This window comes from Schistocerca nitens, chromosome 9 (assembly GCF_023898315.1).
Source record: "Schistocerca nitens isolate TAMUIC-IGC-003100 chromosome 9, iqSchNite1.1, whole genome shotgun sequence".
Lineage (NCBI taxonomy): Eukaryota > Metazoa > Arthropoda > Insecta > Orthoptera > Acrididae > Schistocerca > Schistocerca nitens.
The window spans coordinates 6,244,257-6,261,811 of NC_064622.1; the positions used below are offsets into that span (position 1 = coordinate 6,244,257).

Consider the following 17,555-nt stretch of genomic DNA (forward strand, 5'->3'; position numbering starts at 1 on the left):
ACTAGCTCTTGTCTTTTTACTTGATTCTCTGCTACCTTCACTATCTCATCTCTCAAAGCTACCCATTCTTCTTCTACTGTATTTCTTTCCCCCATTCTTGTCAATCATTCCCTAATGCTCTCCCTGAAGCTCTCTACAACCTGTGGTTCTTTCAGTTTATCCAGGTCCCATCTCCTCAAATTCCCACCTTTTTGCAGTTTCTTCAGTTTTAATCTACAGTTCATAACCAATAGATTGTGGTCAGAGTCAACATCTGCCCCTGGAAATGTCTTACAATTTAAAACCTGGTTTCTGAATCTCTGTCTTACCATATCTATCTGAGACCTTCCAGTATCTCCAGGCTTCTTCCATGTATACAACTTTCTTTTATGATTCTTGAACCAAGTATTAGCTATGATTAAGTTATGCTCTGTACAAAATTCTACCAGGCTGCTTCCTCTTTTGTTCCTTAGCCCCATTCCACATTCACCTGCTACGTTTCCTTCTCTTCTTTTTCCTACTATCGAGTTCCAGTCACCAATGACTATTAAATTTTCGTCTCCCTTCACTATCTGAATAATTTCTTTTAGCTCTTCATACATTTCATCAATCTCTTCATCATCTGCGGATCTAGTTGGCATATAAACTTGTACTACTGTGGTAGGCGTGGGCTTCATATCTATCTTGGCCACAATAATGCATTCACTAAGCTGTTTCTAGTAGCTTACCCGCATTCCTATTTTCCTGTTCATTATTAAACCTACTTCTGCATTACCCCTATTTGATTTTGTATTTATAACCCTGTATTCACCTGACCAAAAGTCTTGTTCCTCCTGCCACCGAACTTCACTAATTCCGACTATATCTAACTTTAACTTATCGGTTTCCCTTTTTAAATTTTATAACCTACCTGCCCCATTAAGGGATCTGACACTCCATGCTCCGATCCGTAGAACGCCAGTTTTCTTTCTCCTGTTTACAACGTCCTCCTTTCTCCTGATAACAACGTCATCCTGAGTAGTCCCTGCCTAGAGATCCGAATGGAGGACTATTTTACCTCCGGAATATTTTACCCAAGAGGACGCCATCATCATTTAACCATACAGTAAAGCTGCATGCCCTCTGGAAAAATTACGGCTGTAGTTTCCCTTGCTTTCAGCCGTTCACAGTACTAGCACAGCAAGGCCGTTTTGGTTAGTGTTACAAGGCCAGATCAGTCAATCATCCAGACTGTTGCCCCCACAACTACTGAAAAGGCTGCTGCCCCTCTTCAGGAACCACACGATTGTCTGACCTCTCAACAGATACCCCTCCGTTGTGGTTGCACCTATGGTACGGCTATCTGTATCGCTGAGGTGCGCAAGTCTCCCCACCAACGGCAAGGTCCATGGTTCATGGAAGGGGTGGCGGGGGGAGTGGGGGTGGAATGGTATGAATATTTAAATCATTGATTCTTGCAATGACTCTTGGGGGGGGAGGGGAAGGGGGTGAGTGGGTGGGTGGGTTTGGTTGGGGGGTAGAGAGTGGCATACCACTGCTATGTGACTTTTTTTGTCAATGAACCCACTGCTGGAATCAGACCGCCCGCTCTTGCTGTTCAAAGCAAGAGGGGCACAAAGAAAGTGGCATTTGCTGTTCCTGCTGCTGACAACATGTTATTCCATGTCACCCTGGTTGGCTTCTTCTGTACTGCAGCTACCCCCTCTTTCCCCAATGTGTGAGCCTCCGTGCGCTAGGGGCTGCATGCTGTCAACAGTGGCGACATCATTCCAGGCCTCTAATTAGCAGCCCACACTGCAGGAGACTATCCCTTATTTAAAACCTCTCCTAACAAAGGCTCCTCAAACAGAAGGGCACATTGATGTAGCTCCTTATCTGGGGCCAAACAAATTATTACATCTAAGACTACGGTGTCTGCATAAGACTCCTGAGACTTGACCTTGACGAACTGTCTCTTAGAATTGAGGGCGTGAAACTCAGCTGCCCAAGCCCAGTACAATTTCTGTGGCTGTTTGCGACACTCCTAAAAGACTCATTTCTTCTAGCCCACAACATCAATGGTTAGAATAAACATTTGTACTCTAATAATTTTATGTCCAAATGTGACTCACTTTGCAATTCACAGCGTCAGTTTGCTGTAATTCATTTCCTACTCCTCTTCTTAGCTGTGTAGATGGGTTCACAGAAATATGGCTTTGTCAGCAATTTTTATAGGGAAAAGGGGATTACAGAAAATCAGATTATAAGCTATAGCACAAGATTTAGGTTCAGATACCAGTGATGATGTGTGTTGGCATACACCCAGGTTGTGAAGTGTAGAGAGCAACAACAGGTTGTATTTAATACTTTTTCCATATGTACTTTGTCCTGTGAGTGCAAGTATTGCATCATTTACAGTAGTAGTTCCTAACCTAGGGGTAAAATGAAATTTTTTGAGGGGTAAAAACAAAAGGGCTCAACTGTGTTTCAGTCACAACACTAAATTATTTTTAAAAGATTGTTACTATTATCACCATATCTTGAGAGTGTAGTACTGACTCCATTATTTACCAGTAATTACATTCTTTTATTTCAAATGCAAGCAGTAACATGTGACAGTGTGGCTGAGGTTATACCTTGTGAAATGAATGCATGAACATCTTATTCATATACCAACCCACTACAAATACCATATAGTTTGTACGATCCATTTATGACAGTAAAATTGAAACACGTATATCACATATTCTTAAATATCTCATTAAAATGTCTTCACTGAGTTGTAGGTAGTTCCTGCAGTAGACAATAAATTGTTTCATTATTTGCTTTGCAATGGTAAACAAACTTATCTGGTAACATGATACAATATATAATGCTACTTCACTGCTGTAGGGTATAATGCTATTTCCTTGCTGTAGGACCTAGACAGTATTATTATTATTTCTTTACTTTCTCAGACGTTAAGTCTGGTTGAGAATGGAAAATGACGCGGACCTTGATCAAGCGTCACTTCCTATTAACTGTACGGTATGTGTTATATTGCATTTAGGAACTTTCGGGTAATTGAACATGTATCAATAATTACGGATTTCTGTAGTTGTATATATATGTTTGGATGTAGCTGTATTGCATTGATGTACTGGTGGATATTGTGTGGTATGACTCCTGTAGTTGATAGTATAATTGGTATGATGTCAACTTTATCCTGATGCCACATGTCTTTGACTTCCTCAGCCAGTTGGATGTATTTTTCAATTTTTTCTCCTGTTTTCTTTTGTATATTTGTTGTATTGGGTATGGATATTTCGATTAGTTGTGTTAATTTCTTCTTTTTATTGGTGAGTATGATGTCAGGTTTGTTATGTGGCGTTGTTTTATCTGTTATAATGGTTCTGTTCCAGTATAATTTGTATTCATCATTCTCCAGTACATTTGGTGGTGCATACTTGTATGTAGGAACTTGTTGTTTTAAAAGTTTATGTTGAAAGGCAAGCTGTTGATGTATTATTTTTGCGACATTGTCATGTCTTCTGGGGTATTCTGTATTTGCTAGTATTGTACATCCGCTTGTGATGTGATCTACTGTTTCTATTTGTTGTTTGCAAAGTCTGCATTTATCTGTTGTGGTATTGGGATCTTTAATAATATGCTTGCTGTAATACCTGGTGTTTATTGTTTGATCCTGTATTGCAATCATGAATCCTTCTGTCTCACTGTATATATTGCCTTTTCTTAGCCATGTGTTGGATGCGTCTTGATCGATGTGTGGCTGTGTTATATGATACGGGTGCTTGCCATGAGGTGTTTTCTTTTTCCAATTTACTTTCTTCGTATCTGTTGATGTTATGTGGTCTAAAGGGTTGTAGAAGTGGTTATGAAATTGTAGTGGTGTAGCCGATGTATTTATATGAGTGATTGCTTTGTGTATTTTGCTAGTTTCTGCTCGTTCTATAAAGAATTTTCTTAAATTTTCTACCTGTCCATAATGTAGGTTTTTTATATCGATAAATCCCCTTCCTCCTTCCTTTCTGCTTAATGTGAATCTTTCTGTTGCTGAATGTATGTGATGTATTCTATATTTGTGGCATTGTGATCGTGTAAGTGTATTGAGTGCTTCTAGGTCTGTGTTACTCCATTTCACTACTCCAAATGAGTAGGTCAATATTGGTGTGGCATAAGTATTTATAGCTTTTGCCTTGTTTCTTGCTGTCAATTCTGTTTTCAGTATTTTTGTTAGTCTTTGTCTATATTTTTCTTTTAGTTCTTCTTTAATATTTGTATTATCTATTCCTATTTTTTGTCTGTATCCTAGATATTTATAGGCATCCGTTTTTTCCATCGCATCTATGCAGTCGCTGTGGTTATCCAATATGTAATCTTCTTGTTTAGTGTGTTTTCCCTTGACTATGCTATTTTTCTTACATTTGTCTGTTCCAAAAGCCATACTTATATCATTGCTGAATACTTCTGTTATCTTTAGTAATTGGTTGAGTTGTTGATTTGTTGCTGCCAGTAGTTTTAGCTCATCCATGTATAGCAAATGTGTGATTTTGTGTGGGTATGTTCCAGTAATATTGTATCCATAATTTGTATTATTTAGCATGTTGGATAGTGGGTTCAGAGCAAGGCAGAACCAGAAAGGACTTAATGAGTCTCCTTGGTATATTCCACGCTTAATCTGTATTGGCTGTGATGTGATATTATTTGAATTTGTTTGGATATTAAGTGTGGTTTTCCAATTTTTCATTACTATGTTTAGGAACTGTATCAATTTAGGATCTATTTTGTATATTTCCAATATTTGTAGTAACCATGAGTGGGGTACACTATCAAAAGCTTTTTGGTAATCAATGTATGCGTAGTGTAGCGACCTTTGTTTAGTTTTAGCTTGATATGTCACCTCTGCATCTATTATCAGTTGCTCTTTACATCCTCGTGCTCCTTTGCAACAGCCTTTTTGCTCTTCATTTATAATTTTGTTCTGTGTTGTATGTGTAATTAATTTCTGTTTAATGATTGAAGTTAATATTTTGTATATTGTTGGTAGGCATGTTATGGGGCGATATTTAGCTGGGTTCGCTGTGTCTGCTTGATCTTTAGGTTTCAGATAAGTTATTCCATGTGTAAGTGTATCAGGGAATGTGTATGGTTCTGCAATGTAACTGTTAAATAATTTAGTTAGATGTGAATGTGTTGAGGTGAACTTCTTTAACCAGAAATTTGCTATTTTATCATTTCCAGGGGCTTTCCAATTGTGAGTAGAATTAATTGCTTGGGTGACTTCATGTTGCAAAATTATCACTTCAGGCATTTGTGGTATCATCTTGTATGTGTCTGTTTCTGCTTGTATCCATCGTGCATGCCTGTTATGTTGTACCGGGTTTGACCATATGTTGCTCCAAAAGTGTTCCATGTCTGTTATGTTTGGTGGATTGTTTATTTTAATGTGTGTGTTATCTATTGTCTGGTAAAATTTCTTTTCGTTTGTGTTGAATGTTTGGTTTTGTTTCCTTCTATTTTCACTTTTTTTGTATCTTCTGAGTCGTTTGGCTAATGCTTGTAATTTCTGCTTCTTTTCGTCTAATTGCTCTGTCGCTTCTTGTTGTGAGATTTTACCTAAATTATTATTATTATTATTATTATTATTATTATTATTATTATTGAGAGTGGTCAGATACAAAGTATTGGTGACCCGAATTCTTCCAATTTCTGCCAGTTCAGGAATCCAGCAGTTAAGTGATTTACAAACAATAAGTATAGTGTACACATTTGAACTTGGCACAGTTTGAAAGGGTGTGTCGTTGGGTCTCTGAGTGGTACAGAGGAATTCTACCCTCAGTATGGATACTTTTCTGAGCAGGAGTTGTAGGTAGCAGTTCCAATGCACTGAGAATTGCTTCAGCATTGTACATAAAAAAATATTGTTTTAAGTAAGCAGCACCAGTTGTCTAAACGACTCTTTAGTTCGTGGTTTAGTGAGACACCTACAAAAATGGTATTATTTATGATGTTGATAATGGTTGGAGGGGGGGGGGGGTTTAATAGCTGACATCTGATTGCACATGGAAGTAATAGTTTCGAGACGGTTGGGGACCATCGATCTACAGGACAGCCCTACTTACCCGAGAAGTACAACACACATTGATCTGAACTTATGAGAATTATTCTGGGAGTAGTAGTTAATACAAAAAGGGCTATAACTGTGAGGCTTTAAAGCATCCAAAGAGAATTTAGCAGTGGATCATAAGCAGGGAAACTGTTTTACTATGTCAAGATAATATCACCAGAAATTCTGTGTTCTTATTGTATGTATTTTTATGTTCATTTGATTGTGATGAGATCGTATGTTTTCTTTTACAGGGGCCACAACAAGTACACCTCGACTTATCCGAGAAAACTTGCGTTCTGTATATGCTGAGCTGACACGTACAGCTCAAGAAGGTGGCCTGTCATCATGGCTCCATGGTCCTGGTGATAATGGTGAAGGAGTCAGTGCTATTCAGCAAAGACCACAGCCAGTAGTACAAAATGATCCCACGAACTCAACAGACAGTATTGCAATTTCCATTGATGTAGGTACTCCAAATGCAAGTCATATTGGCAGTGAACAGAACATCCCAGAGACTGGTGGCCATGTCCACACCCACATAAATAGTGGAAATAATAACAACAACAACAATAATAATAATATTGATGAAGGTGAGTGTTCTTTTAGCTAAGTGGAAAATAAATGTGCTCACTTTTTGTGTTGCCATTGTACTGTAAAATGCACAGTCCTCAATATGTGGAGCACTTTTGAGTGGTGTTTGGTTGAAAGCTACTTTAGTTTGGGGGCAATAATGACTGGAAGAATTTTAAAAATGGCTATCCATGCTCCTACTTCGCATGTTGGCGACAGCAGTGATGAATATTTAATATGATGGAGCAGAATGTGATTGATGTAACAATGACATGATAATGCTATGCAGCACAAAAATAAATAAGATTGTAATGTTAAACAGTACCAGTCAGTGGGTGCACAATTTCATTCTTGAGTAGAAACACATTGTTTGGTCTCCAAAAATAAAACTAACATCTTCCAACCAGTGTTACACTAAATGTCTCTCATCACAGTAAATAATGCGTCCCATCATCAGCTAGTTCAATAATTTGATGGTATGACCTCCTCGAATTAGCAAGCAACAGAGGATCCCTGCAGGTTCTTCCATTTCTGCTGATCTTTAGTTTCCTGTGGCCATTTCAATCCGGCTGCCCCTCTTAACTCTCTGTCCCATCTGTCCGATGGTCTTGCCCTGGGTCTTTTACGGTAAACTGGGCTCCAATCTAGTACCTGTTTTGAGCAGTTGCCATATTTTTTTCAAGTGACATGACTGTCACTGGCATTTTGATGTGATACTGTTACTTTTGATTGGCTCTATGGGAACCACATTTTTGTTTGATTTTACTTTTTATTTTTAGTTTATAATTTGAACGTATTCCTATACCATTGGTAAACGCACTGTATCCTATCTATAAGATCAATGTTTTGTTAATCAAAATACATTTAGGGAGTTTACTCAATTATTAAGTGCTCTGATGTATTTATTTATGCAGAATGTCATTTGATAAAAGTTTTTACAGATTATCGAAACAGGTCAGTTAGAGTTGAAGTTGTAGCCAGTTATCATGTGCTAATGTGCTACAGCACATAGTACATATTACACTAAGATTATGCTCTTTTTCTTTAAATGCAAGCCAGATATCACACTAAAATTATGCCATTGGTCTTTGACTGTGAGCCAGAAACGGCACTAAAATTACACCATTTCTCTTCAAATGCATGCTGACATTCAAATTAAAGTGGACAAAACAAGGTTTTGTAGTGCTCTTTCTTTGAGAACTAGAAACCAGTGTTGAGTGCTGAAATGATGATTAGCCATGCTATGATCATCTCGGAGAAGGGACACAGGTGTCTGTTTTCAACTACACATGCTCTGATGTGATGACATCCCTTCCAGCACAACGCTTGCTACGTTACTCCCAGCACCAAAACAGTAATTTTCATTGCATGGCAATGTAACATATTGTGCAAGCATAGAGTATGAGGGATTTTTAAGGAGCAGTTGACTTAATGATGCTTTAGCCTGTTGTCAAGCACACCGACTGGCAATTTGTTGGCTTAGGTTCAATTCCTACTGTTGGCATCATTTTTTTTCCATTTCTGCGAATGTTAAATGATAAATTGCAAAATTGAAATATATTTGAACAGTTCAATCTATATACATAAAATTAATATATTCAGTTTAGTTACAATTATTATTCTTGTAAGTTAAAAGGCTATAGGCCAACACATTGTAGCTCATTGGTAAAATTTTGCATGAGCCACCACTGACTACTTGTATCAACTGTTTCAGGGCTTAACAATTTTAGCAGCTCCTTGTGAGGCTTCTTATCATGCACATTTGTTTTAGAAAATGTACTACCTCTGTTTTTGATTCAAGTTTGAGAGTTATGATGGATCTATGTTTTATCACTCATCATAAATACAATAAAAAAATGTTGCTACTTCTTGTTTTTAGCAAGTAAAAAAACCTGTGTGAACGCATATGTATGTATGCATGCGTGCACATGCATGTGTGTACGCGCGTGTGTAGTATATATATTTCTCCATTGGTGCTTGATTGGCACTTGTGAGAACCTTAAGGTTAAATTGTGATAAACCTTGCTTTGGGGTCCTTACCAGATAGGACTGACAGAATACATCAAAAAAGTTCAAAGAAGGGTAGCTTGTTTGGTATTATCGCAAAATATGGGAGAGAGTGTCACAGAAATGATGCAGGATTTAGGCTGGACATCATTAAAAGAAAGGCATTTTTTGTTGCAACGGAAACTTCCCATGAAATTCCAATCACCAACTTTCTCTTCCGAATGTGAAAATATTTTGACACCGACCTACATAGGGAGAAACGATCACCATGATAAAATAAGGGAAATCGGAGCTCTATGGAAAGATACAGGTGTTCGTTCTTTCCATGCGCTATACAAGATTCAAATAATAGAGAATTGTGAAGGTGGTTCGATGAACCCTCTGCCAGGCACTTAAATGTGATTTGCAGAATATCCATGTAGATGATGATGATACGTAAGGATGAAGTTTGTTTGGCTGCTTTGCAAGTGTTAGACCTCAGATTGTGACCATGACATGACCTACTGGTTTTGAAGGGAATTGTATTTGTTAAAAAAACATACAAGTGAAAATAATTAACTCTGATATTGTAAAAGGAAGACTGTAGTATATTTTGGAATGGGTTCAGGTATCCATTGTTGATCCAGCTGTTATCTAACTGATCTACTGGCTCATAATTTGGTTGGATTAAAATCGCACATTCTGTTGGCATATACAGCGAATAACAGGTGTGTGTGTGTGTGTGTGTGTGTGTGTGTGTGTTTTCGTACCTGGAGCAAGCAGATAATATTTTCAGAATTAAAATTACCAGGGAAATTAGTAATGGAAAATTCCAGCATAAAAGGTTTGTTTGTGACAAATATTACATAATGATACCTGCCTTCATTTCATTTTATAAATAAACCTGTTTCTGAACCATTTAAGCTATGTGGGATGTGGGTTGACACTACCATACTTCATACTTCTTTGCACTAATAACAGATTTTTTAAAAGCTGTAGTGGGAGTCTTTCTTGTCTCACATGTAATGCGTATTGACATTTTCACTCCTTTTGTAGAGAGGAGGTTCTTTATAACAAAGCACATAAGAAGAAATTGTATTAGGAAGTGTTGGAAAGTGGGAAAGTGTTCTCATCTGCGAGAACAGTTTATGGCGGGAAATTATTGACTGTTGCTAATGATTATGATCACTATTTTTAGGGCAATGGAGATTTTTCCTTTTGGAAAGGGAAGAGAGTCCCCCAAAAAATTGCTACACGACACAAAATGGAGTGGAGCAGTCATCCGATCAACTTTGTCAACAGTGCTGTAAACATAGTTGTTATTAGAATTTATTTTTGCCCTCTGTAAATTATACTATCTACCCTTTTCTTTCCTTTTGTTTACCGCATCTAGTGAAAATTTTGAGGTATAGTTCAGACAATGTTGCTGTGATGCAGTAGGTGCATGTGTTTACTGTTGCTCACGTTCTTACATAGCTCTCTCTCTTTCTGTTGCTTTTCATTGTTGTTGTTGTTGTTGTTGTTGTTGTTGTTGCTCTGTTGCTGTTGCTGTGGTCTTCAGTCCAGAGACTGGTTTGATGCAGCTCTCCGTGCTACTCTATCCTGTGCAAGCCTCTTCATTTCCGAATAATTACTGCAGCCTACATCCTTCTGAATCTGCTTAGCGTATTCATCTCTTGGTTTCCCTCTACAATTTTTACCCTCCACACTTCCCTCCAATACTGAATTGATGATCCCTTGAGACAACTGATCCCTTCTTCTAGTCAAGTTGTGCCACAAACTCCTCTTCTCCCCAATTCTGTTCAGTATCTCCTCATTAGTTTCATGATCTACCCATCTAATTTTCAGCATTTTTCTGTAACACCACATTTCGAAAGCTTCTATTCTCTTCTTGTCTAAACTATTTATAGTCCACGTTTCACTTCCATACATGGCTACACCCCATACAAATACTAACAGAAATGACTTCCTGACACTTAAATCTTTATATCCTCTCTACTTCAACCATCATCAGTTATTTTGCTCCCCAAATAGCAAAACTCATTTACTACTTTAAGCGTCTCATTTCCTAATCTAATTCCCGCAGCATCACCCGATTTAATTCGACTACATTCCGTTATCCTCGTTTTGCTTTTGTTGATGTTCATCTTATATCCTCCTTTCAAGACGCTGTCCATTCTGTTCAGCTGCTCCTTCAGCAGGTCTTTTGCTGTCTCTGACAAAATTACAAAGTTTTTATTTCTTGTCTATGGATTTTAATTCTTACTCCAAATTTTTCTTTTTTTCCCTTTATTGCTAGCTCAATATGCAGATTAAATAACATCGGGGAGAGGCTACAACCCTGTCTCACTCCTTTCCCAACCACTGCTTCCCTTTCATGCCCCTCGACCCTCGACTCTTATAACTGCCATCTGGTTTCTGTACAAATTGTAAATAGCCTTTCGCTCCCTGTATTTTACCCCTACCACCTTCAGAATTTGAAAGAGAGTATTCCAGTTAACGTTGTCAAAAGATTTCTCTAAGTCTACAAATGCTACAAATGTGGGTTTCACTTTCCTTAATCTATCTTCAAACATAAGTTGCCTCACATGTTCCAACATTTCTCCAGAATCAAAACTAATCTTCCCCGAGGTCGGCTTCTACCAGTTTTTCCATTTGTCTGTAAAGCATTTGTTAAATTAAAAGGAAGGTCTGCGTTGGTCATAATATTGATGTTTCATTAATAGCAGAATCGATTTTCGATCACATAGTGATCATCTTCAGTGCTGGAAGTTAAAAATTTTTATGTAGCAATCAGATTGAATAACATCAGGGGTAGGCTACAACCCTGTCTTGCTCCCAACCACTGCTTCCCTTTCATGCACCTTGACTCTTACAACGGCTGGACATACAACCCCAGATTTGACGTCTCAATTGAAGTTGTTGCATAAGGGTGAAAAGGAACACTTTCTCGACCTTATGGAAGTGATGGAGATTTTTTGCCATCATAAATCTCCAGATATAGCGTTACTTAATGAACAAAGGATTTCGAGAAGTACACACTCTTGGGAGTGATTCCCTGCTTTCCTGTGTAAAAAAGCTGTCAACTAATGGCCAGTCATGACAATTGGCGATCCAAAATCAATCGCTTGTAAATCCCTCTTATACAACGTTTCACTCAAAGTCATTACGAGAACACGTACGTTAGTTTCTGTTTTACGTATCTTACTGCTTAGACACACATGTTCTGGTTTGCACCAATAAAGTTTACTAATTTAGTTTTTAAAAATAGTATTCTCCATTTTGTTCTTCCAATTCTGGAAGTTTAGGATGCCTATTGGAACATAGTTTTCAATGTAGTTGACATCTCTGAGGCGCTTACACGAAGTAAATTGTAACTATTTTCACTTATATGTAATTATTTTCATGTATCCTTTTAATTCCTTTGCCGTTTGAATTTGTTTACATTAACATGTTGTAATAAGGGTTCCGATACAGCTCATGTGTATATATCTCATAACTGCATTACAGGATTTTATTATGTTAACGTTGTTCTCACATTACTAGATAATACGTGTGAATCAGTTATCTGAACCGCGTATTACCCATAATTTTCATTAGCTAACATATTTTAATGTACAGCATTTTTGAGGTTCTTTATTGAGATTAAATGGCTGGTACTTTTAGCACTGGTTTTGTAATAACCTCTGTTAACTGGTGGTCAGGTTACATAACCGACAGTCATAACAGGTCTCTAACAAAAATCCATGCACACAACACATTAAGCGTTCGGTTATGACAATCTATATGGTTTCCCAATAGACAAGGGATCAAACCCTCATCGCTTTTATGTAATTATTTATATTGCTAGTTTGTCACTACATTGTAATTGCTTTAGTAATTGGAAAAATGTGCGTAATCTGGCTCTAATTAACTACAGTGCGATGTATTTTTTTGGAAATAATTTGTACTGTTATTTTTCGCACTTTATGACATTTTTTCTTGATATACGATGTATATTACCATTTATCCAGTACTTGCGTTTTAGATTAATTGTTATGGCCTATTTTGTATATATGGTTTTTTAAAAATTAGCTTTTATGTTATAAGGGGTCCCACTGCTGCTATAAGACATGTAATAAAATTATCTCCTTTATATGAGTATCAAAAACCGTTTGCTTGACAGTTTTCATTTCTGTTCTATCAACTGTAGAGGTATGATAGGTTCTGACCCAGTGCTTGTGCAAAAAAAGAGTATAACTTGAGTGCAGTGTATTTATTTGGGACAAAGCTTTTATGCTTTAAAGAGAACACTGTTTCCTTATACCCAAGTTCTGTTTGTATCATATGATAAATTTTTCTATAAATAACAGGTGTGATAGTGGAGGTATCTACTAAGCTAGCGTATTTTGTCTCTATCCAACATATAATTTATTCTTTGTAATTTGTAACAGTAGTTTTCACTCATGAATGCGCTAAATGATCTCTGCATCCACAATGTGCTTTTAAAACATTCTGCTTTCATAATTATGGTGACTTTTTAATTTATATAAAGTGCTCACATGTCCCAACGGGACAAATGAGATGTGTGTTTTATCACGTCATTAAATATGATAAAAAATTGTTAATCTGCACCTTTTGAAAAAATTTTTTATAACACGTAATGAGTTTCATGGCATTCTGAAATGCTATATTGTGACATACAAGGTATAATTACATTTATGTATTTGACTTATTGGTGTCAATGTAATATTTTACGTAAATTAAGAACCTTATATCTCTGACTCCCTACGCCAGTTGGCAGTTACTGTGTTGTAACAAATTCTGTTATATTTGATGTTACGTTATTTGTATATTTTTCTTCTTTTCTAGTCTTGTAATTTTACACCATATAACTTACCCTGTTGGTTTTTATTCTGACATGTTTTTTAAGTTGTTTGAAAATAACATGCCAGCATATGTTGGCAAGATGTGCATTACCCCCCTGTCTTTTTCTTGCTGTGCGTTTTTTAATGTACAATTTTAAAATTGAAATATTCAATTAATGATTTGTAAGTACAAGTTGGTATTTGGTGGTAATCTCTTGGCAAATAAAGAATTGTTAAGTCTTCACGTGACACACGCCACATAGAGGGCGTTCCAAGACCCTGTCACACTGAGGTCTGCTGTATAGGTGACGTAAACAGCGGCTTCAGTTATAGTGATCGCTTCTCAGTTTTGGTTATTGATAACTTGACACCAGTATCCGAGTTTAATGTGTACAGGTATGTTCTTTCCAACAGTTGGTTTATACTCAGGTGTATTTGCGCTTTTTGTTTTTACTCATTGATTGCTATGTAAAAAAAAATTAAATAAAATAAAAATTTAAAAATATATTAACTTCCAGCACCAAAGATGATCACTATGTGATCGAAAATCGATTCTGCTATTAATAAAACATCAATATTACGACCAACGCTGACTTTCCTTTTAATTTAACATATATGGTCGTTGGGCACACAGCACTCCATGGAGTCGCCAATCAATAAAGAATTCTTGCAACCGTGGCTTATTAAACTGATAGTTTGGTAATTTTCACATCTGTCAGCACCTGCTTTCTTTGGGATTGGAATTATTATATTCTTCTTGAAGTCTGAGGGTGTTTCGCCTGCCTCATAAATCTTGCTCACCAGATGGTAGAGTTTTGTCAGGACTGGCTCTCCCAAGGCTATCAGTAGTTCTAATGTAATGTCATCTACTCCTGGGGCCTTGTTTCGACTTAGGTCTTTCAGTGCTATGTCAAATTCTTCACACAGCACCATATCTCTGATCTTATCTTCATTTATGTCCTCTCCCATTTCTATAATATTTCCCTCTAGTACATTGCCCTTGTATAGACCCTCTATATACTACTTCCACCTTTTTGCTTTACCTTCTTTGCGTAGGACAGGTTTTGCATCTGAGCTCTTGATATTCGTACAGGTGGTTCTCTTTTTTCCGAAGGTCTCTTTAATTTTCGTGTAGGCGATATGTATCTTACCCCTAGTGATTCATGCTTCTACATCCTTACATTTGTCCTTTAGCCATCCCTGCTTAGCCATTTTGCACTTCCCGTCGATCTCATTTTTGAGACATTTGTATTCCTTTTCACCTGCTTCATGTACTGCAGTTTTATATTTCCTCCTTTCATCAATGAAATTCAGTATCTATTCTTTTACCCAAGGATTTCTACTGGCCCTTGTTTTTTTTTACATACTTGATCCTCTGCTGCCTTCACTATTTGATCTCTGAAAGCTACCCATTCTTCTTATACTGTCTTTCTTTCCCCTGTTCTTGTCAATCATTTCCTAATGCTCTCTCTGAAACTCTCTACAACGTCTGGTTCTGTCAGTTTATCCAGGTCCCATCTCCGTAAATTCACACCTTTTTGCAGTTTCTTCAATTTTAATCTACAGTTCATAACCAATAAATTGTGGTCAGTGTCCACATCTGCCCCCTGGAAATATCTTACAATTTAAAATCTTGTTCCTAAATATCTGTCTTGCCATTATATAATTTGTCTGAAACCTTCCAGTGTCTCCAGGCCTCTTCTACGTATACAACCTTCTTTCATGATTCTTGAACCAAGTGTTAGCTATGGTTAAGTTATGCTCTGTGCAAAATTTTACCAGGCAGCTTCCCCTTTTGTTCCTTATCCTCAATCCATATTCACCCACTATGTTTCCTTCTCTCACATTTCCTACTCTGGAATTCCAGTCTCCCATGACTATTAAATTTTCGTCTCCCTTGACTATCTGAATAATTTCTTTCATTGCATCATACATTTCTCCAATATCTTCATCATCTGCGGAGCTAGTTGGCATATAAACTTGTACTACTGTGGTACGCCTGGGCATCGTGTCTATCTTGGCTACAATAATGTGTTCAATATGCTGTTCGTAGTAGCTTATCCCTGTTACAATTTTTTTATTCATTATTAAACCTACTCCTGCATTGCTGTAATTAGATTTTGTATTTATAACCCTGTATTCACCTGACCAGAAGTCTTGTTCCTCCTGCCACTGAACTTCACTAATTCCCACTATATCTAACTGTAATATATCCATTTCCCTTTTTAAATTTTCTGACTTACCTGTCCTATTAAGGGATCTGACATTCCACGCTCCGATTTGTAGTACACCAGTTTTCTTTCTCCTGATAACGATGTCCTCTTGAGTAGTCCCTGTCCGGAGATCCGAATGGGGGACTGTTTTACCTCCGGAATATTTTACCCAAGAGGACGCCATCATCATTTAACCATACAGTAAAGCTGCACAGCAAAGCTGCTTTGGTTGATATTACAAGGCCAGATCAGTCAATCATCCAGACTGTTGCCCCTGCAAATAGGCTGCTGCCCCTCTTCAGGAACCACATGTTTGTCTGGCCTCTCAACAGATACTCCTCCGTTGTGGGGTTGCACCTATGGTACCACCATCTGTATCGGTGAGGCATGCAAGCCTCCCCACCAACACCAAGGTCCATGGTTCATGGGGGGTCTTCATTGTTTATAGTAATAAATTATGAACTGAGCTTCTTTGTTGATGCATTATTGTACTTTTAAAACTGTCTTCATTTGCTGTATTGTCACATTAGATTCAGAAGATTGGAAAAATTTCTCCTACATTAACTCCCCCATTTTTTTCCAGGGCCTGCTGAAATATTGCGACAGAGTCCAGAAACAAGAGAGTTCCTATCCATTCTACAAAAATACATTCCATTTGTCCTGATACTCTGCGCAAAAGGATTATATGATCATCGAGCAGGTAATGCTTGGACTGCCGATAAAACATTATACGTTGAAATTTTATTGATCATGTCATTGTGTTTGTATTCACATATAGAATGTTTCTGTCATTATGATAAGCATTTTGTGTGTGTAAATGTACTGAAAATAGTGTTAATGAAGACTTTTTTGTCAGTGGAATTTATTGTAATGTTGAAAAGATGAACAAGAGAATATAAATTCTGTTTGACAATGAAAGGATTAGAAAAGCTTAGAAGAAAATCTATATGCTATCAAATTGAGATGCTTGCTGTGAATGGGGATGTAGTAATTATCCACAGGCTTGCGATAAAACTAATTGTTCCATCAGACTGTAGGCATTCCCCCCCCCCCCCCCCCCCTTTTTCCATTCAGAGCTTGAGGCTAGTGTTACTTTATGTACTGTAAACTAACTACTGCCACTTCGTTGTTTTGCTTACCATCCTTGTGAACTACATGCTTCTCAGTTTACTGCCAGTTATCTTCATATTTTATCCACTGTAAAAGATGCAATATAAGGGGAAGACAACCACTTACATATAGAGGAATGGTGTATGGTGCACAGAAACATGTAATAGAAAATAATTAATACTAGCTTTTGAGCAGTGCTCTTTTTCTAGTAAGAGTACGCACAATCACACACTACCTTACAGGCACCCAAAAATACACACTTGTGGTAGCAGCGATGCTGATTATTGCATATTGATTATCGAAAGTACTTGTCTGCATAGGTGGAGGTGGAAAGTGGGTAGGAAAGGATACATGAGGTAAGGACGGGGTAGCAGGTAGTGTGGGGCAGGTGACTCGGAGCCTGCACGAAATGACAAAAAGCGCTTTGAGGGTAGTGCATGTAAGGGAAATAGATAGAGAGGGGAGGAGAGGGAAAGGTGGTGGTGAAGAGGGAGACAGGAAGGGGAGAGAATAAGGGGAATAGCTGTGAGCTGGGGAAAAGGGGGCAGAGGCCTGGAGAGAGAGAGAGAGAGAGAGAGAGAGAGAGAGAGAGAAGTTGGGAGGGGGGGGGGGGGGGAGAAGAGTAGTGCGAGAAGGAACTGCCTGCATAGTTCAGAGAAACTTGTGCTGGAAGAGAATATCCAATTGGTCCATGTAGTGAAGCAGCTGTTGAAAACATTTTTGTTGTGATGCACATCATGTCGAGCAGCTGGATGCTAGAGT

The 17,555-nt window shown here is 37.7% G+C and overlaps 1 protein-coding gene across 1 annotated transcript in view; it reads left to right on the forward strand.

Moving 5' to 3' along the window:
* LOC126202947 (RING finger and transmembrane domain-containing protein 2) overlaps positions 1-17,555 on the forward strand; it is an 88,297-nt gene that overhangs the window by 26,951 nt on the left and 43,791 nt on the right. Inside the window, exons 2-3 of the mRNA XM_049937049.1 lie at positions 6,319-6,657; positions 16,267-16,383. Coding sequence (XP_049793006.1) covers positions 6,319-6,657; positions 16,267-16,383 — 456 coding nt within the window. The remainder of the gene's footprint in view (positions 1-6,318; positions 6,658-16,266; positions 16,384-17,555) is intronic.